Raw genomic sequence first — 21,690 nt, forward strand, 5'->3', positions numbered from 1 at the left:
GTCGTCTTCAGTGTGAGCTGCTGGGTTCCGCTCGTCCACATCACCAACATGACGTGTTGTGTAGTTGGCTGCCACTTCATGCACTTGCTTCAAGTTATCAGGTAAAGTCCGAGCTGTGTTCCCTTCCGTCTCTCTTGGCGGCTTTTCGTTATTATCAACTTCATTATCGGGACTTGAATAAGCCGCTTGTGTGACGCCAAGTGTGTGATCAACTTGCGCGGGCGGTTTTGTTGTAGTACCCAAGTCTGGACACAACATCAGGTGTGGAAGTAGTGGGAGAAAATTTGCGGAACGAAGGATGAGAGTGAAGCATCGAGGTGCTGGGCAGAGGGTTGATGTTGGGCAAGGAGTGAGGGACATGACTCGGCGGTCGTGTGTCGAACAGGCATGACAAGTTAGTCCAGAGGATGTCCGGTGGTGCAGACGACGGAACGCCTGAATAAAGTACACGACGGGCGGCAGGGTCATCTAGATGGGACAGGATATAATACTCGTGATACTGCGGATGTACCAGTGTAAGGAATGCCTTCATTCGACTCGACCAGAGCGGGAAATCGTCGCCCAGTTGAAACGTCTCTGGTTCTTCCAGAGGTGGTTCGTCCGTGGTACCTGCAATAGGGGGAGAGAGGGAGAGGCACGTATAAGGTCATATGAGAGATGTGCAAGCAGATTCAGTCAAGTTTCAAATGCGTTACACCCCCACGTGACACATCGGTTCAGTCGACGCGATATTCGGTCATTAAGAGCGGTGGGTCTCCAAACAGATTCGTGCTTCTGTTCCGCAGCAGCTTAAACTTTCACTCAATTTGACCTAGGTGGAGACAACTGTACAGGCCCTCGTTCACCAACTACTAAATTTGCCTTGAGACAATTGTCTGTCAAGCGGCTGAGACTTGAGCGATATGGATGTTGCTTTCTTTTTTGGCTCTTCCCGGTGCCCCGAATCGAGAACAATCAGATGCGCTCATACCGGAAGTCGACATCCCATCTCTCCCCGGTTGCTCACTTAATGATACCGTTCTTGATGGACAGATTTTGGTCGTGGTCAGCTCCACTCCACCCTGCACCTATGTTGTACAGTCTCCGAATTCCAAGGGACCCAACAACAATTTAATTCACAATCCAATGCTAACTACATAGAAGCTTTCGATGTATGCTTTTAGCTACCCCTAGTTTTTGGCGCCCATATTCTCGTCTCCCGATACGTGTAACGTATGCGACTACATAGAACGCGACAGCTTCCCGTACATGAACTATGTAAAATCCTTCTTGCATTACAGGAGCTGGTGCGGTTGTTGGGCATTCCCGGAGTTGCAGTCAGCCAAGGCAATCTGGGACAGCTCTTGGTCATGATAACCTTGTCCAAGTTCGGCTTCCAAGCTGTGACTACCCACACCTCCATAGTGTCATCGAAGGAGACGAACCCTGGCGCAGCCTCACTAAGACTCCATGTGTTGTCATGCGGTATGAGTACTCATTGGAAATCATGATTTATTGCACTCGCGAGAACAGGTGGAGCTGATAAGGCCATGTTCACCACTGACCACAAGCATGTCATTCAAGTCAGAACGGTGAACCATGGAATAGCTCCCGCAAACTATCAGCAGTACAACACGTCCGTCAAAGGAAATGGAAAATGCTCTGCCCACGCCGTACGCATTTATATCTGTCGCTTCTGCTGTTGCTGCTCTTCCTACTCACAAACTACTCACAAGCGAGAACGACACCAGGCAATCAAGCACAAGGTGATAACTCTGCTGCTTGAAGTGATAACACCACTTCAAGAACTCTGTCCGTCCTGGTGGGTGATCTTGCCATCTGATATTGCTCAGGAATTCGAAATTGTGTAGTCATTCAGGTGCGAACTTACTAACCGGATGGTCCAGTTAGTAAGTTCGAGTGACACGGTAGCTAAGCCCCAAAAGGGTGTTATAGCTGAACGATTATTTTTTTATTAACCGGATGGTCCATGGTTTGTACCCAACTTCGACATCTCAACTACTCCCGTCTAGACTTACGGACCCTGACAGTATCTCATCCTAGTGTATACATGAAGCAGTTCCTACTTGGAAAACTACCGGCCTGTTCTTCTCAACCCTCTCCTGTCTAAAATCATGGGGTCCGCCATTGTCGATCAGTTTGGTGCGTGCCTTGCAGCACGGATCCCGACAACAGCTCCTGCCAGACCAACCTGTTTCAAGTGATATGTGGACAAAGTAAATTGAGGGAGAGGTTGATACTGACGTTACACTTCGACTCCTGTAAGGCAAACAACCATGATATCCTGCGAGGCACTTGACTGTATGTATTATGCTTTGTGGTTTAGAAAACTAACCACCTCTGGGATCCCGGGCGACTTTTCTCAGAATATATTGTTATCTACAACAACGTACCTGTTCTGTTCGGTTAAGTGATACTGGTCAGCCACTCAGTGGCGCGGCTTTCAAGGCTCAGTGGTAAGCCGGTCTTCCTCCAGCTTTCATTAACATTCTGTGTGTCCTGGTTTCCGGAGATAAGCAACGCTCTATCTGTCTAGAAAACAAGCGTGGACGAGCTGAAACGTTTATACAAAGGTTTCATACGTGCATGTATGGTAAGTATAACAATAAGCATAACAAAATCATGACAGCCGGATCGGACCGAAAAGTCCAGAGGCGGAACATTTCCTATAATGGCACACTCGCACCTTAGGCTACATGTACAAACATGGGTGTTTTTGCTTACTTGTTTTAGATGGACTCACCGGACGTCGCCTGTGAATCGAATTCCCGCGTCGCCGTACGTTCAGTGAAGGACATGATTTCGGCGGTCAAGACGCCTGTCGAAAAGACGTTTGGTATTAAGATCTTCGGGGTTAAAGTAGGTGATCTTATATGATACAAATGTGAACGGGAACGGGTTCACAATATACATGGGGCAAAACTGCTGGTTTGTCTATAATGGATGTGCAAAGGGTTGAACAGTCAAAACCTATTAGGGTATAATTGTGGGGGAATTGTGACTCCATTCTTAGCCTCATCTTCCCGCGTTGCAGGCAAGGATACACTCAGGTAATCCTATTCCCGTACCGGATTCTGACAACTATCTGCGAGTCAGTTCAGAATCCTGGACAATGGCATGTTATTCTAGGATTGCACGTACAGCTGGAAAGAAGGGACTATATCATCCTGATGGCCGAATTTGTTTGTGTGTTGAAGGCTGCCTCAGGAATCTTATCTGGCATTCCAGGAAGTAAATACAGGCGCATAATTGCTAGCGAGAAATTAGTATTTGGAGTAGAAATGGTTGTATCAAATGCAGTACTGGAGCCAATTGTTTCCTACTAAATCACGTGAAAGACAGTTGTCTTCCAGGAATACTGGTGACGATAGTATAGTTAGCGATCAAGAATGAAACCATCGGCAGCATCAAGAGTGGAGTCGAAGAACGAGGTCGTAGCTTCGGGTCCATTGTGTTCTTAGACAGGTAAATTGAGACGTTTAGAATGTGTCTGAGAAAGAGCCAGAACTGAGTCCGGGTTTTCAAGGATAAGCAATGCTTTACTTGTTTAAAAACAAGCNTATCACTCTCCCCTTATAAACCATTTATTGACACAATGAAACTCTAAAGACCTATTCGCCCTCCCATCGATAAACGTCCTCCTATCATGAAGAAAATAAAACTTACCGAGGGAGCACATAATGGATTTTGTATCCCTTTGGCCCATGGAGCTACAATAGTGTGTCTATGTCGCACTCATGGAGTTTTATAGGTTGGTCAGTGGATAGATGTTAGATTAACAGTCTCTCAGGACACGTATGGCAGAATATCCCTTAAAGGAACCTACCCCGGTAGCTTCACTCCAACTTCTACAGTGTGGTCAGTCTTTTGGGAAAAAGGCTTTGATTAAAGGCCCCCTCTTCTTGTTTAAGTAAGGCTGCACTGGCAGCATCTCAGCCCATATACAACCATGGTCTACACTATTCTCACACCACAGTGAGCTTCGCGTAACGCTCTCTGCTGAATCATTTATTTCGCTACATACAGCAGGGCCGTTAAGCGAATACAAGCCAATACTGACACCCCCCGTCTTTACTCAACATCACTTAACTCCTTCCAGTCCCACTTAAAGATCCCATCCGCCTTCGTCATATGGAAGTTGCCGTCTGCAAACTTCAGGCATCTTTGTGTCTGCTACAGCAGGTTATGCCGGCGTTAATGTAGCTGTTAGCGCTCGAGTCTGTTCTTCCTCACTCAGCCAAAACCCTGAGTTTCGACATGCGACCTCTGCGGACGGTAGCTTCAGGATTTTGGTCAACAATGCTTCAAAAGCGTTTCCGTTGTCAAATGGCGTCAAGAGATGCGTAACGAGGCAATTAGAAAATGGGTGTTAGGTTGTGCGGTGGGTAATTCAATCGCGGAAAACATCCAGCACCATTAAATGCGGTAGCCTGGCCATGTGCTAAGCATTTCTAGACACAGTCTACCGAAACGAACGTTCTCCATGCCCCTTCAGAATGGTGCAGTCCGCGAGGTAGACAGCGTATGACTTGACAGAAGGATGCGAAAGAGATTTAGAATACTTTAAGTGTTGGTGCAGTACAGTCTCGCAGATGGGGTCCCAGCAATCGCGGAAACATCCAGCACCATTAAATGCGGTAGCCTGGCCATGTGCTAAGCATTTCTAGACACAGTCTACCGAAACGAACGTTCTCCATGCCCCTTCAGAATGGTGCAGTCCGCGAGGTAGACAGCGTATGACTTGACAGAAGGATGCGAAAGAGATTTAGAATACTTTAAGTGTTGGTGCAGTACAGTCTCGCAGATGGGGTCCCAGTAACCCCTCTTGTGATTGGCTGGAGACTTTTTAAGAGATAGAGGCTGATCGATATCAATGGCGTTCTTTATCCGTAGTTTTCGCATGTACACCGACCAGCCGTAGCCCTGACGCGATCAAGGATATTTCATCGGGATTGTCCTGGTCGTTGGTGATCTCATTGTGCAAGCTGAACGTCTCGGTCATCAAAGTTGCGACTTACTGGTCTGTTTTTTACTGATCCGTTCAACTCGACTCATTACACACAGTAGTGTTCGTCTTTTGCAGCCCCTCACTGATCACCTACTGTTCCCCAGTAGTGTTGGATTCGGATACAATGGACGCCGCTGCGCTACCTAGCTTTCCCCTCCTGATAGATAATCATTGACCCGTTAGAAGGTGGTGTCAGGGCTCTTCTCGGCTGTCAGTTTTTTTGGACACCTCACATTGATACATGTCGTACCTTCCTCCGAGAGAGACCGAAGAAACAAACTTCTTGCTTGCTCATTGAGAAACTTTCTGACCCATAAATCAACTGATCACATCAGGCCAGATCAACATAGCCGCATCCTCAGGGAGCACCATTCATAATGAGAATGAGATAAGTCGCGCCATCCATTTGACGGAATTTCGGCTTGTAGTGTTTTTCAAATTTTAGACCAGTCACTGTCTGTCACTGTCGCTCTTCAATACGAGGTGGCGCATACTTTCGCCCGCTAACCATAACTAGGCTAGAAGGGTAATAAATGCTCAAGCATTGTCTGCTTGCGAATAAAACGAGGGATCAGAGGATTCTGGAAATGAAGGCAGCTAGTGCAACTGAGAATACCCATGAACTCCTTCACCTGATAAGCAAAATGAGACGAAAAACTGGCTAGTGATAGTGTCGCAGGATCGATTAAGAACAACCGGCGTCTGGGCCATCGGGCCGGATATTTTGGACGATAACGTAGTTGGTCGTCTGTGCGTGTGCATTTCATTCAGTCTGCTCACTTCAGAGCTATGGTCGGTATCTGAAGTATTAGTATACCTTTGTGTCTTGAAGCGTCATTGGGCTGCTGGACAAAAGAGCCGCTATCAGTATTATTCAAAGGCGATGGTGACCAGATTGTTTAAAATGAGTTGGGCACGAGAGTGCGTTCCAACAGTTTGAAGCCAATCAGTCGTTGTACCTCTGTTCAAAAAAGGTATCCGAATCAACTGTTCCAACCATAGGGATATAAGTCTTACTACAGTTTTAGCATGGCTGCGAGCGTTAATTATGCTCCAACATCTGACCTCACGCGAGTCCGAGAACACTAACGAGACTTCTGCCCGATATTTGATGAACTGATTATATCTTTACACCAAGTCAAATGCTTGAGCATTTGACCGATTGTAGCGGTTTTCCTCGAATTCGAGGGAGCTTTGCACTCCGTGGACAAGCCGACTCTTCTATATATACTTGGCCAACGAGGGGTGCCCTCGACGTTTGTTACCATTGTTCCTGCTGCTTATTTACATCTGTTTAAGCTATGGCCCGCGACCTGTTCAACGATCTCCACAACTATTGGGGTTCCCCCTTAGATGTCCCCTCCCCTATTTTAATTCGATTTTGTCTTGAACATCTTCGTTGAGTGTACCTTCAAAGGGACCGCGAATCTGGATGTCGAAACCTGGAGAGAGATTGCTAAGCTTTAATCATGGGGACGAATCACAAACTACTCGAATGTTGGAAGTGGTCTCATGTTTCGGCGTGTGGTTGTTCATTCAAATTGCAAGATATCACTAGATTCCTCACCCCATTGTCCGATTTCGCTGCTAATTTTGATCTTTGTGACAGTTGCATAGGTGTCGACTGCACTGGCAGATATAGTCACTGTACGCGTATCTTTTGTGTGCATAGGTGTCGACTGCACTGGCAGATATAGTCACTGTACGCGTCACCAGGGCGCGCATGAAATTCGTCAACTTGCGTTACTTTTTGAGCCAGAAGAACAATTGTGAGAGCAGTCCCAACCTGGGACAGTGAGCGTTAGCCTCTCTGATATGATCTCTGAGATAGCTGGTCACCATACGTAATGAAACGGTCCGTAAGTGAGTATTGTGTAGCGATTCCGATTCGCTCCACTAGTAACCCAACCTAAAGCTGTCACCTTGTTGTGGTGTTTAGGCTGCATTGATCCGCCGAACTATACTGACTCGAACTCAGTCTCTAAAGGCTCAATCATGCTAGAAAGGCCAACCGTGAGCAGCCTGACCAAAACCAACGAGTCCCCTTAATGCGAGTAATCGTATTTTGAGGCGATTGGAGGTAAAGTCATGCTGCCTTATGCGATAGCAGATTGAGGCCAGTAAGATGTTCCCTCCAAACGACTAGCATGCCCATGTCATCGGAAGCAGCAATCCTGTCTTACTCCAAGGAGAGATACACTAGAAAAGGTTGCCTCTGAAACTGCACACTCCCATCACCAAACGACTGACCATGACCGCTGGCGCCTTATTAATTACTGTCGAACTACTTTTAAGGCCGAAGAGTCCGGTGCTGCTCAAAAGCCACCTGTGCGCAGTCGCATTGGGGGTGAGATAACAATGCCCCATTCTCTGCGTCCTCGGGTTAGGCCGGCCCCTTGAACCAAGTCAGTCAGACTATTGAGCCATTGGCTTTGGGAAGAGTCCCTCAAGAAAACCCTAACAACCGATGCCTCAAGTTTCAGTGGCTATGGATAGGGTTCCCGAACAAAACCCTCCTACACCCTTTCATTGCACTGCCGGTCAGACTTTTGGACCAAAGGCTCAATCAAACCGTCTTCGGCTCGGGCAACTTGCAAGTGTCATTCTCCCTTGTAGCTACTCGCTCACCGGCCTTTGTTTACACCTAACTCAAATAACCCTGCTGCACGGTTTGGCATGCGCTTCACACCTTCAAAGTTTAAAATGCTACAAAACTGGGTGGGATGAAACCCACACCTCATGCTTGCAGGTGAGTCAATCAACTAGGTAGATTGATTGGTTTACTTGGATAACTGTATACGTTCTGGTAGACGGGCTGGAGGTGAGCTCATTTCTGGCATGGAAAATGCAGGGCGGCTTTTGCCAAACTCCAAAACTATGACGCCGATGTGACTTGAGCTTGTCCGTTAAGGGAAGAGTTACACTGCGATGTTGTGATCCATACTGCTTTATCGATCAGAGACCTGGCTCCTACGCGCAGAGGACATACGGAAACCGTCAGTGTTTGATAATAGGTGTCTGCAGCATTGATCAGGTCTGGTGGGAACATCGGATTAGTAATGCTGAAGTACGTCAGATGGTCCTAGGAAGAAGGAACTTAATCCGCATGCCAGAAGACCGTCTGCCTCACAGTGCCGTTTTCTCACAGCCTTGTATTGAGTGGAAGCGACCGAGAGGTAGATAGTGTATGACCTGGCAACGAAGTATGAAGACACTAACCAGTAAACTTATTCGGGTGGACAACTGCCGTTTCTCTGGATGAGGACCACGGGACTCAAACCACCAGTGGTTAATGGCAGTGGTGGAAATTGCCCAATCGCGCAGTGAATGGCGATACTGCATCAAAGCTATTGCCTTTAATGCGTAGCTCTCCAATTTCCGAACAAACCGAACAGGCCTTCGCCTCCAAGGCTTGGTTGTATATTCCACTTTCCCGTTTTCCGGGGATCGAAACTGCAGCAGCTGGAACCAATGTGCTTACGGCACACGGTTTATAGCCGATAAGTTGATTGATTGATTGACTCCCCACACATTGGATGACGCCGTGCGATTGACCCATCCGCCAGTCTCCTATCTATTCTCCCGTCTCTAAACCATCGTCCAGAAGAATGAACAAAATAATCACTTAATAACCTAGGATGATGTGATCCACTTTGCAGCCTCAAAAATCCCGTACTCTAAGTCAAATTGGACAATAGGCGTCTCTTGTTGAAACCTTGCTTCTGTCTGTCGACGTGCTTTTTCTCCTGTCTAGGCTTGGGCAGTCTGGCAATATGCCAGCCTCCGTGCCTCCTGTTTACATGGCAGCTAGGAACCGAGACTGCGCCACAGCTGAACGATTTTGTTTTTATTCTGTCTGCGAAACACGTATGCATGACGCCACGCCGGTCTTTTACCTCAAGCCCCTTAGGACAAGCACAGGTATTCCACATTTAACTCCGGGTGTCTAGTGATCCTGACGCGATAGTTCTTGGCACCTACGATGTAGGAGTTGCACTCAGCTTAAAAGCTAAAAGCGCCCTACTGAACTGTATCCCAGTAAGCAATCGTCTTAGTCCTGTGCGGTTGTCTGGCTGAATAATGATCAATGCAAGTCGATGCGATAAACGGTATTTATGTGTCCTATTAGCATGGTCTCAACAGACTGCAGTTCTGAGACTGAGAAGCCCGAGTTTTATCAAGATCTCTCACGACTGCTTCAGTCAGCAAGTAGGACGGATATATGGACGTAACATACTGCTCATAAGGCTGCTGAAAACTCCCTTTCTGGGGCCCATCAGGTAGTCCCCGAGTTTCCGCCAACTGAAATATTAAACAGCCTTGTGCAGCACATCCAGTTGCTTAAAACATCATAAACAGGTGATTCAGGCGTCTGTCGTCAAAACCAAATAAATATGCAAGTGAACGTATTTGTAGGACGGATATAGTTATCTTGTCGGGTGATCTGGATGCCCAATTCCGGCCCCTATTCTTTTATGTTAAGTTTCAAGCAGAGAGCTCCAACACTTGAGTGAAGTGTCAGCTACCGTTGATTCGCACTGAAATCCACACTGTCAGATGCCTCACAAATCGCTGTTTGATGCTTGATCGGTCTTGCACGATTCAGGACTACGTGACTGTGAATATCTTTGGGACTCATCGCTTCCATACAGCCGCTTTTCGTGATTGTCACCATTATGTGGGATTGAACAGGACGTACACGAAATGATTTATCTGTAGACGCTATGGAAACAACTGAGACAGTGAGCCAAGCGCCCAACAATCATGTCGAGGCAGCTAGAGAAACGTTTTCATACATGCATTATATTTTCTGCTGTTTTCTGTTTCTTCCAATTTACCCGATCAGCGATGAATACTGTTTAGAAAAATCCGCATTTTTCTCCTAATTCTGATGTTTCGGAGGATTGCCAGTATCTATCGTAACAACATTTTCAGCTCGTCAGTCCGCTTTGGGTAAGGTAGCCGCGATTAGAATAATTCTGCTAGGTCGGGCGATGTTGGTCACCTTGTTCTGCCTGGAAAACAGACACCTTCAGTGGAAGCGGATATAGTCAACTACGGATCTGCTGGAGTTTACTTTATAGCCTATAATCAGCATGGCTTCATTCTGAACTCAGGAACACGAATCATTGGACCATGTGCAGCATTTCCCAGGAACGCCATGTGCTGGAATGTATGTATTCGAGATTGTTCTGACGTCCAATAGTTGTCTTCAAGGTGCGCGACGCGAATGACATTAACGAAGATTCACTGTCTCTTTTCTTTCTACTAGAGCCAAAGCTAGGTTTGTAACTGTTCCACTTATTGTTGCTTACTACAAGAGTTTTTGGTGATTGGCAAGGGAGAAACCAGTGTTCAAGTTGACTACCCACGGATATTATCTATGTGCAATAAACGCAATCTTGGTGTGGAAGTGCTTCCTACGGTAAGTCAGGCTTCGGTTATGATAGTCTACTTCGTAAAAGCTTGGCTTCCGAAAACCAAGTCACATAAGTAAGTATTTTTTTCGTTTCACTCTGTAGCCTTACATGCAAATGTGCAGGTGTGTACATGAGGTTAATTATTGCTCTGATATGAATCGGGTCTAGCCACTATACAGATTCCTTTTAATGTGTGGTTATCCAATATTCTGCGATTCTTTATGCTTGACTAAATAGCTGAGGATTCCGTCTCTGTTTCTTATTTTGTGGCGTTTGCTACAGTATTGTAAGCAACTGATGGTCGTTTTGCTCCGGTTATTCCCCCAGGCTTTTTATGTGCTCATACGTTCGGTTATCTAACCAGAAACTGCCTATATACAGGAGGCGTATACTGGTTCTAGCAGGCACAGGTGAAAGGGGAGTGTGATGGACAGTCACGCGCTAGAAACGTAATATTGTAGCGATTCACTCTGCATGTACGGTTTGATAGCAACCGTAAAAACAGGGACCGGTAAAAAGCTCCTCTCGAACACGTTTCCCCTTGGAAAGCACAAACTTTTCTTTTCCGCCCAGCTATAGTAAATTTGGAAAGGGTTCTTTTTATACTGATAACTTTGTGGTTGGAAGTATCCATCTTTGAGTATTGCTGTATGACGCAAGACGTCCTGAGTTAATTCCACTAGTTCTGAGCATATTTTATCACCTGAGTGAGTCTCCAGCGCACATTTCCTCCTACCGAACAAGCAGCTTACCTTTTTACCTACCCAAGGTTGCTCAGGGGATATACGAAAAAACTGCTCAAAACCGGTACATTCAAGAGATACAGGCAATTCCACCTCACTCCATAATTCTGACACCTCCCTCCGAGCTTCATTGACCGCGAAACTTTTGCCCTCAACTGATTGTTTCCTATTCTTACTACTGAGATGAGTCTTTTTATGTAAAATGAACATCATTCTACCACAGGTAATCCTTGACTAGGGTCTAAAGTACGTGTGTACTCGTCCATCAATAGAGCACCTGAGTATCAGCACACCTGCTTATGCGTAAATAAAGGAGGAACATACACAAGAAACAAGCTGGTACAGAGTGGGAAGAAAAAAGGGCAAGCCACCGGTTTTGATCTCATCCATGATTGTTTGTTCCTCCAAGTATGTTTGTGTTGCTTCATACGTCGGTCATGCAGTTTGTCAGCTTGTCTCTCACACCCGTGAACCATATCCAAAAAGCTTGCTAGGTGATAACACAGGAACACTTATAGCGCCATTATTGTTCACTTGGTAGATACGAATACTGCTTTTAAACTCAGATATAGAGCTTTTCACTCCAATCTAAACATACATGCACATGTACCCTGGAAACACCTGAATCAGTTGTCGTTAGGATGTGGACATCCAGTCCTTGCAAACAGACAAGACTAATGGATACTCTTCTGCTAAACTAGCTGCACGTTCTGGACAGGACTAACGTAATCGTGGTTGAAACATCACTAGGAAAGTGTCAGCAGTATGCATGCGCCCATGTACACAGGTACCTAAATATGACCGGAGTGATCTCCCTTTATACTCGCTTGCTGCTTGTCTCTTTCTTTTTCATACATAAGTACGATTTGTACTGGCCAATTAATGACACTCTGCAGACAGTCATTAGCCTATTGTGTATTGTTTTTAAATCACCTAATAAATACAGGTCAAATGAATGCGGACAGGTAAGAACGCTTTCATTGCTTTCACTCTCCCGAGAGTGTATAACCGATCTAGGAAAACGCGGTAGCTTTCAAAAGGGTCTGGTATGTGCACGGAAATGTTTTTTTCGTTTTGATTTCTACTGAAAACATCTTGAGACATCGCATGCCTCCAAGTAAAAATACAATTTTCGGGCCAAGCAACTTCATCCTTGTCTCGGAGACATATTGGCCCTTTTCTTGGTGAAAGGATTACGAACCCTCCACAAAAACGGATCATAGGACCCGGTCAAAGTAGTCCCGCTTGGTTGGGCTATTGACCTAGCTGTCAACTTTGTTACAACTGCATTGCTTCGAGTCAACCTATTTTTTGAAAAGATCTGTTGTCTTCTCGCGTTTCAGAGGTTACTTTGTGTCTGAGCTCCTTAATGGCGACAGCGGTCGCTAGAATCAGAATCTTCTTGTCTACAGTGTCGATTATACTATTTGAGTAAGCAAGCACCTATGGATTTTCTTAGCTACTTTACTTGAGTCTATTGCCGCTCAGTAATCGATGTAATCATTCGCGGGCATTATTTATCTCTGTGTTCCCTTTTCTTAATCACAATTTGCAGCAAGCTGCCGTTGGAACTTTCAACTTCCTCAATTCTGAGGGTCGATACGTCGCAGCCGCTTTGATACCACCACGTCGATTGGACATCTACGACCCTGCAGACAAACAAGCTAGCCGTTTGTTGGTTGCAGAAGAGGAGCGGACGACCCAAGATTTACTTGAAGCTGAACAAAAAGCCCAAGAGTTGAAACTTTTAATCGATAGTTCTACCAAACCAATTGAGGTAGTACGCTCTCCCCTCCTGGGATCTGGCCCTCAAAAAACAGACGAAACAAACTGAACTTAGTTCGTGTATATTGTTAGTTTTCCCCTGCTGTTTTTCAATCTTTTGAATATTAAATCTTTAGCGACGATGCAGTTTTTTTTCGTATTGGTTGTTTGTTCGGCTCAGTTTAGCGGTACACCGAATTCCATCTTTTGGACTCCTTGTTGCTTGGTACCTCACGACAAGTGGTTGGCTGTACTGTACAATCAGGGGCCGTTTGTTTGTCATTGGCGAAAGCTGGTTTTGTTGGGAAAATTTTGCAGACGACCTGTCATGTTTTGTCGTTGTATCCCAATCTGAAACAACTAATCTCGAGACCTGGTCAATAAAGTACGATTCGACCTAATCACTTGTCACAAACCCACCGAATTGGCCAAAGTTGGAGGCCTACTGTCACACTTTATTAACCAGTTTTCGTTATTGGTTATCACTTGAGATGCTTGTTGGCCGAGTTAGGATAATCTGTTTAATTTAAACTGCGCGAGGTCGATTAGATGTTTCGCTTGGAGAAAAGTTGAAAAAAGTTACAGCGACATAGCGGTTTCTCTCGGCACTACCGATTTGGTTCTGTCTGCGGAATAACCGGTCGGAATGATGAGGAAACCAAGGAAAAAATTGGAAAGGCTGGGTCCCGAAATTCATACTCAGGCATAGCACTTAGTGCTATGCATACGCTCGTGTATTTCGCAGCCACGTAAGAAAACTGTCCTGGTTTGGAATACTTACGGGGAGAATATTTTCGATGTGCTCGAACTCATTCTGTTCAAAGTGGAAGTCCCAGCTCAACAACGCAGTCTTGTTAATCATCCTCAAGTGGACTCGGTTTGACTATGTTACATTAATATCAGGTTGATGCCTTGATTTCGAACTGATGATGCGATGCTATTCAGAATTCTTTGATTCCCTCGACCTACCGCTTCTCGTTTCTTTTTGAGGTAATCGACGTTTAACCGTGAGGATTTTCCGCCTGCGCCAGGTTAGGAACTAGGTGTATTTGATATCCTCTTTTCAAACCTACCAACCTGTGTCCCCAATAAAGAGGCAGTTGCAGATATTGCTGTAGAATTAGTATGTATACCTGTTCTGGTGACCTTGGGAGAACCAAAGGCAGTACACCGTTTGTAGAGTTGTGGCGTCCTTTGCTAGTTCACGTTTCTTTCCTTCCTTCGATTAGGTAAGGTATGGATGTGTTTCTTTTAGTGGATTCGCATTATTCTCCTGCGGTTTTAGAAGTATCATGCGGTTCACGAAAGTACCGAGCCAAAGGAATTCTTGAAGCTGGTTTGTTTTGGAGGAGAGAACGAACCTCTGGAACCAATGTGTATTTGACGTTCCGGATCAGTTCAGAATACGCCAAGTTTTTATCGCGATCTTGCACAAAGCACTGAGCCACAGACCGTCGAGGATCTCCACTACAGCTTGCCTTATTGCACTATGCTTAGTTCCCAGGGATAATGTATTCCTTCTGATTGGTTTGGACCTGTCATCGATTTTCACTGCTAGAACTCATTGTTCGCGTCACTGCACTAGGCGAAAACGGACATTTTCTGCCTTGTCTTGGTACTTTTGAAGCAGCGAAACGACAGCTCTTTACAACACACAAGACATGATACGGTCATTACTTCCGGACTCAGTTTAGTACCACAACCAAAACAACAGCAGAATGTCGTCGTTGTTTGACACAGCAAGCTCACCAAGTACGCATGGCGCAGAACTGAGCTACGTCGAAAATGTGTTGATTAACAACGCCTGTCCGGAGCCACTCATTACAGACACACAAACATCGGTGGGCAGGAAGGCGATCTTCATGAGGATTCCCCATAAATTAGACACGATGGCATATCTTCTTACGAATCAATTAAAAATATTTTTTTGCTAAGCATTTCATTCGGTTGAATCGATTTACTTCTTCGGTTCCGTTGCAAACTGAGTAGAAAGAGTTACGTTTTGCATCCCCATTCGTTGTGTATTAGTTTGCTTGTTCCTGTAGAGCAGATGACCTGAACCGCACGGTGCATCTTTGTGAATGTGAAAGGGAGTACTTTGTTCTGCTCGAATGGATACTGGCAGTATTAAATTCATGTGTGTCGCCATCTTGTCACCTCTGTGGGATGAAAACCGCCAGATGAACACAAACGACCCCTTCCAAATAAGTTAGCTTGTAACCGGATCTAAGGCCGTTAGACGTTGCTTCCTGGCTATTAGCCATTTGTTCGAACAACTCCTTTGCACTGTTGATGATTTTGTGCAGTTTTCTTAGTTCAACCAGACGTCACTCGTTAATGTATGTTTATATGAAAATGTGTATATTCATACTTCATACAGGTTGGTTACCGTCGACTTTCGGTGTACCTTTCTAATAATTCCCCGACTCAATGGATGATAATCGGATAGTTAACTTCGTGTTCTGGCTAACCGGAAGCATGTTATTGATGTGTCTGTACGTCGTTGAGTTGACACATTTCTGTCTTACGCACAGCGTGAATCCGCGCTGTTCAGCTGTCTTCTTTTCTAACTGTTGCCTGTCTACTTTGGCGGCGATCTGTTCCTCTATTTTCCTATAAACGAAACTGTGGTAGCCGGAAACAGCGCATCTTTGATACATCGCTTTTTGCTGATGAACTGAACTCAAACTAACTCAGATGAGTTACTCATGCACTGGAGTTCCAATTGGAGCACTTTGTTGTTGGCTTTTTTTCCAACTCATTCTGATCGGATGTTCGTTTTAAAAGCATCAGGTCGTCGACTGGGTAATCTGTTCCATTGTGAGATTTGTGTGGGCTGCTGACGTAGGGTCATATTGAATTATGTGAATGAGTGCATTTATGTCGCTGTGGGATGTCTGATTTATACTCCACTCGGATGGTGATTCCTTCTCGGATGGGCATTAAAATAGGCGGACGACAAATAAACGCGAAACGAAGACCGTATAAGTGCTGTGTGGCTATCCAATGTTTTTCATTTTAGCCTCCAAAGATAAGGCTCTGTGGAATTAAATCCGTATAAAAAAAAGGTGCTCTAGCAAGGACTCATTGTTAATCCGCCGGCTCTGTGGTATTAAATCCGTAGAAGAAAGGTGCTCTAGCAAGGACTCATTGTTAATCCGCCTTCGTACACGATTTTAGCCGTTTTAACCCCAGGAAGTCCCCTGCCGACATTCTATCCAGTCAATACTCAGTGGGCTTTGAACTTTTAACTGTTGGTGTTAGGAACCTGCGCTCTATAATATGATGCAATTCAATCAAACGGTGGAAGGCTTTCGTTCGTTGGTTACAAGGTAACGGTTCAGTGTATGTTTAGGTCAAGCCTTACCTGCAGCAAAGCAGAATTTCGCGTCTTATCTGCCGTTATGCTGAAATATACCTGGATTTCGGAAAAACTTCATCCACAACTTACCTAACGAAGGTTTTATGCTGCTACTTTACTGGTTCCCATTGAGTGAACCATGAACCGTTTCCATTTCCATGAGCCTTTGAAGCTTAATTGAAATGCATGATATGGATGCGGCATCTTCGGGAATTTCGTCCACTTTTGACCAGTTTTTTGGTCAGTTCTATCTTTGTCGTGAGGTGCTTAGTCTGGCTAGCCGACACCAAGGAGAAGCACTAGTGTCGGGATGTGCTTTCACCTCGGTGAATCCTGTAGCTGCCCACAACCATCCGGCATGTTCGAATCTCCCGTTGCGCTGCGTCGTCGTGGTGTACTGACAAAAATCATCCAACGAAATGGTTGGGTCTTCCTGCTAGTACCATAGTGTTCACTTTCTCATAGAAAAAGAAAAAAGAAAGAAAGCGTTCTGCTGTAGCACCCTTCCGGTACCTAGCTGCCATGCCACCCGGAGGAAGCACGAGGGCTGGGGTACTGCCAGGTTGCCCAAACCTAGACAGGAGAAGTCGAGAGGCGGAGGTGGGATTCGAACCACGGACCTTCCGGTCAGTAAATTGGCGCTTCAACCACTTAGGCCATCTCATAGAATTATTGGACCACTTCCGGGGTATTGTGGTGGGCAAACGTGGCTGCCTTGGTTACCAGCAGGTCGGCCAGATTCCGCTCTTATTACTTTCTGCTGGTCTTTCACTCACCTTGGTTATATCCAGAGGTTCTGTTGCTCAACTTTTCCTTTCTGGTACTGTTTTAAAACACACGAATTTGGTCCTTTGATACACGAGTTGATGTATATTGGATGAGCATCGATAATCCTTTCTAGACAGATGAAGCTGTTTGTGTGTGAGGTGTGTGTGTTCCGACGCCAGAATAATCGCTTCAAGACGGGAGGACGACTTTAGACAAGTGTCGGATGCAAAATCCTCAAATCTATTGACCACATCTAGTCCCATGAGCCTCCACGGCCTTACCTGACTGTTAAGTCTTGACGGACAAGTCAGCGCCGGGCACAGGCACAGCAGATGCCGAGTCGTTGTCCAATCCGCACAATTTTGCTCCGGCACTATTTTTCGCCTATTCAGATTAAATAATTTAATTGCATCAAGCATGGAGTAGTAGTAGCGCTCATGTCGGATGTCATGTACGGTGGAGAGTAGGCACAGCTGGCAAACTTAGAAGAGTAGGCCTTGTGCCCTGTGCTTTTTCGATTTGGGTTAATCAGAATAAGTGTGCTAAAACTTTTAGAGAAGGACTTCAAAACAAGGTGGTGCAGTCACAAATTGGACACTCAACTACCCTTGGGTGGTTCACGTTGCTGTTTCACTGACCTATTTCCTAGTAAGTAAAATGACGGCATGAGAGGATAAAACCTGTTTCATGGAATAATCTCTTTAATAAGCCATGATGAATCTATAAAGCGTCCAGTTATAAAAGTTTTTGCTTTTCACTTAAGAAATGATCATAACTGGAACTACCAGCGATAAACTGCGGATTTGTATTCTGGGGCTGAAGGGGAGTCGTTTTGTGGGGACCTTTTGTTTCTCATTGTTTACTGACCGTCTGGTTAGTCCTCATTTACAGGGAGTGCTTTAGAGTGAGTTTGTATGGGAATGGAATGTCGCATCGAATGCGCTCAACGGCTGCAACCGCAAACGGCACTGTCAAACGTTAAGTACGGCGCAGGGGGCCAAGAGCGGGAAGACTTTTATGCTATTTGGGGAGCAGTATGTAGCATAGAGAAGAGAGGTGACGCAAAAACATTCAAGCCGTTTTAGGGGTCTTCCCATACATGGGTTATCGGTTTGATGTGGACCATATGAACGGAATGGAACTCCAGAAGCACTGACTTCACGTTTTTGGCTAGTAAACAATGTATACAAGAAAATTAACGGTCCACACGAGAGAACGATTGAGAAGTTATTCGGAAGATAACTAAGCTACTGGTGAGTAGGCAAAATTAAGTAGACGTAGATGTAATGAGACAGCGGAAAGGTATCTGCCTATACTTCGCGCTGTTGGTTCCACTTGATAATTAATCTCTCCACGTGGTGTTGTACAGTATGAGAGAAGATAATTTACGTTCTGCCGTGCATCGCTTCAGAGAAATTTCCGAAATTGGCGACTTATAGCTGGGTCATTTCTATCTTTTGGAACAAAGGCTTCGATAACTGGCTATTGATTGCAGTATCGAGACCAGGATAGAGGACGTTCTGCACACAAGAATAGCTGAGATTTTTTGAAGAATGCTTGCCGTAAGTTACATCAAAATAGCAATCCAGGAGAGGATACGCTACGCTCACCAATAGTGTTGTTGAAGGATCGCCTTTCGGCCCCAGTATCATGACTACACTAAGGTTTGCTTGGGGTAATGAGCCAGGGGACGCACACCCTAATTGGTGATCACATGAGGATAGGCTTATTACCAAGAAACGCGCCGACCAAATATTTGACAGTGGCGGGACATGGAGCCTAAAAAGGTTACGAGAGTGTGAACATTTCGGTGGTGACTGCGGTTCATATCCCAGCGACTGGTAATCAATTCTATAAGGATTCAACCACCCATATGTGAATAAAATAGTTCTGGACGGCTTTTGGAATATGGTTTTCGATCAGGTGAGTTGATTCCTAGGGGCGTGAAGCATCGGTTTCGAACCTTGATGCCATGCTGTCGATGATGATAATGGTGATGACGATGTGGTTGCCATTCTAATGGAATCGCATCGTGGACTCGCCCACTCACACTTTGTGGACGGCACCCAAGGTAAACCAGAGGCTGAAGAACTTGAACAGCAAGAACCATGATGCCATGTGTCGATGATGATAATGGTGATGACGATGTGGTTGCCATTCTAATGGAATCGCATCGTGGACTCGCCCACTCACACTTTGTGGACGGCACCCAAGGTAAACCAGAGGCTGAAGAACTTGAACAGCAAGAACCAAAGTCAAACCCAAATTCGTGTATTTTCTCCCCTAATAGTCGATCGTAACACGTAGTTTCCTACATAAGTTAACCAAAACTTTTAGTAGACATCCAACATCCTACTATTAGATGCAAACCTTACCGTTTGGCCCACCATCAGTCGTAAAGCCCGACTCACTTGTCCTGACCAGTTGCAAATTCAATGATCGACAGGATGGTGGTCGATCCTTTGTGGTCCTCCAAGTTTTTGGAAAGAGAACACTTAGTTGAAGTTTTTGAGTTTGGGCAATGTAGGCAGTACATGAGAGTTTTTACACTCAAATTTTTTATTCAAAATGGCTGAAGAGATGGGAAAGTACTCCTTCGGTTATTGGAAGTTGGGATCCAGTCGACTGGCAATAGAAAGTGGCTTCATCTTGTCGTTTCTTCTTAGGTAGACAAAGATCGGGTCGTCCTCAGTCGGGAAACAAATTACCCCACTGTGATTGTTTTGGAGATTGTTCTGGAGATAGTCACTATGAGTAAATTCGTCACTCTCGTCCATGTGAGTCGAATAAATCATCTCTGGTGATTCCCACGGAAGGTTAGTGCACAATGTGTTACTCAGCATTCTTTTTGTAGAGCCCTTTAATCAGGAACATGGGTTAGGCATCCACTGGTCCCACCAAGACAGTTCAACAGGGCTCAAGATGATGTAGTGTCTGTTATCATTTTGGGATGTTCCGGAGTGACAGAGGGTTGCTCTGCTCTGTTGGATGTACTTCGGCTAGTATTTTCTCTGCTTCGTTTCAGTCGTATTACGGGAGGCTTTCTCGCTTCCACGGCATTCTCGTCGAGATCTGTGAACCCAACCGTGGCTTGTTTCGGTGTCACGGCACTCAACAGTTCAGACGTCTTTCCCAGACGGTCCTACAGCAGGATCAGTCTCAGAATGTGCCGGACAAGCCAAAACGATTATGGCCCCGTCAGGGTTCACTTGAAGTCGAAGCCGTATCACCACCTCGATCGACTTCTGTCGCAGATTATTCTTCCGCTTCATTGTTGACAGATCTCTTCCGTGGACAGCTACATCTGGCAAGTAAAACAAATTTCTCTTCCATACTGGTGCTTTTCTTATTCTCCAATGAGAATCGAATAGGATTGGATGGATGTCCAACAGGAGATCTTTATATTGATAGCAAGCATCTTTATATTGATAACAGTAACATTGATTGTTCATTCTGACAGTATACATTCCTTGTAAGCTCAAACGAGGACATCATAGTCTTGCGTAAGAACCCTCATCACCTGCTCTATGAGCCGCGACATCTACTTTTTCATCCTAGTCCTAGTTCTGCAAGCATCTTTATATTGATAACAATAACATTGATTGTTCATTCTGACAGTGTACATTCCTTGTAAACTCAAACGAGAACATCATTGTCTTGCATAAGAACCCGCATATCACCTGCTCTATGAGCCGCGGCATCTACTTTTTCATCCTAGTCCTAGTTCTTTGTCTAGTGTTATCCATTTTCTTCATACTAGTGTTTAGAATATAAAGGACCGTAGAGTTTCATCTAGTTTCACGATAGTACGGATCATATTTGACGGCTTTCGCGCGCTCTGTTAGGGGCCACATACTGGACTGCATGCACTGAGTAGAATCACCCGAGGTAAACTAGTTAAGCTTGTTCTTAAGTCGCTATCGAAAAGTCTTTTTGGACGCTTTTGCTCATATGCAGATCATGGTTTTGGCCGGGATTGGAATATACGTATTGGTGGATCAGTTAGTCTACTTACAACCAGAGTTACCCTAATTATGTTGCTTCAATACACTGTTTTGGACATCCATAGACTCATGAAATTACTGATACCGGATGCTGAGTGACAGTTTTCTTGCCTTTAGATCCCATACTTGTGTGATGTGGTTGTCAAATGGTTTAGTCTTCAACGACTAGCCGCGAGTTTTCGAACTCGAATCTCACTGACGGTTCGTGATATGCGCACTGCAGATGATTCCCAACAAGGATAGAACAGTTATACGTCGATGTTTGACTCATCGACACGATATGGACTGACTTCACCTGCATAAAGAAAGCTCAAATAGAGATAGCCGTTTGTGATTGAGTGTCAGATAGACGAAATCCGATAGAAGCGTGATTCTTCGCACTAACCCACAGGGACACTTTTAGTGTGAGTTAGAAAACTTACTTTTTCACAGTACGGCATATCTCTGCTTTACGGTTTACTGATTCGTGATAGCTGTTCAAGTAGAACATAGGGTTGACAAAAAATCTGGGACTGCGCCTACCTGATGAGCCCGAAGAAGGGCGAAACCGGTCGTGGGCTGTCAAAGAGTTTTCAGCAACCTTGTGAGTAGTTTCCTTTGTGAAAAAGTTAGATACGAGTTT

The 21,690-nt window shown here is 45.2% G+C and overlaps 2 protein-coding genes across 2 annotated transcripts in view; both read left to right on the plus strand.

The window, feature by feature from the left end:
* Positions 1–906: 906 nt before the first annotated feature.
* On the plus strand, positions 907–1,140 carry T265_11540 (hypothetical protein; the record flags this gene model as incomplete). Its single annotated transcript, XM_009178220.1, has 1 exon — positions 907–1,140. One exon carries the CDS (start codon positions 907–909, stop codon positions 1,138–1,140), a length of 234 nt encoding a protein of 77 aa, XP_009176484.1.
* Positions 1,141–9,613: 8,473 nt separating this feature from the next.
* Positions 9,614–21,690, plus strand: part of T265_11541 (hypothetical protein) — a gene marked incomplete at both ends in the record, with an annotated part of 38,494 nt that continues 26,417 nt past the window's right edge. Inside the window, 4 exons of the mRNA XM_009178221.1 lie at positions 9,614–10,225; positions 10,281–10,433; positions 12,727–12,948; positions 19,731–19,841. Of these exons, the coding sequence (XP_009176485.1) occupies positions 10,392–10,433; positions 12,727–12,948; positions 19,731–19,841 (375 nt within the window). The remainder of the gene's footprint in view (positions 10,226–10,280; positions 10,434–12,726; positions 12,949–19,730; positions 19,842–21,690) is intronic.

Source organism: Opisthorchis viverrini (genome assembly GCF_000715545.1).
Source record: "Opisthorchis viverrini unplaced genomic scaffold opera_v5_514, whole genome shotgun sequence".
Taxonomy (NCBI): Eukaryota; Metazoa; Platyhelminthes; class Trematoda; order Opisthorchiida; family Opisthorchiidae; genus Opisthorchis; species Opisthorchis viverrini.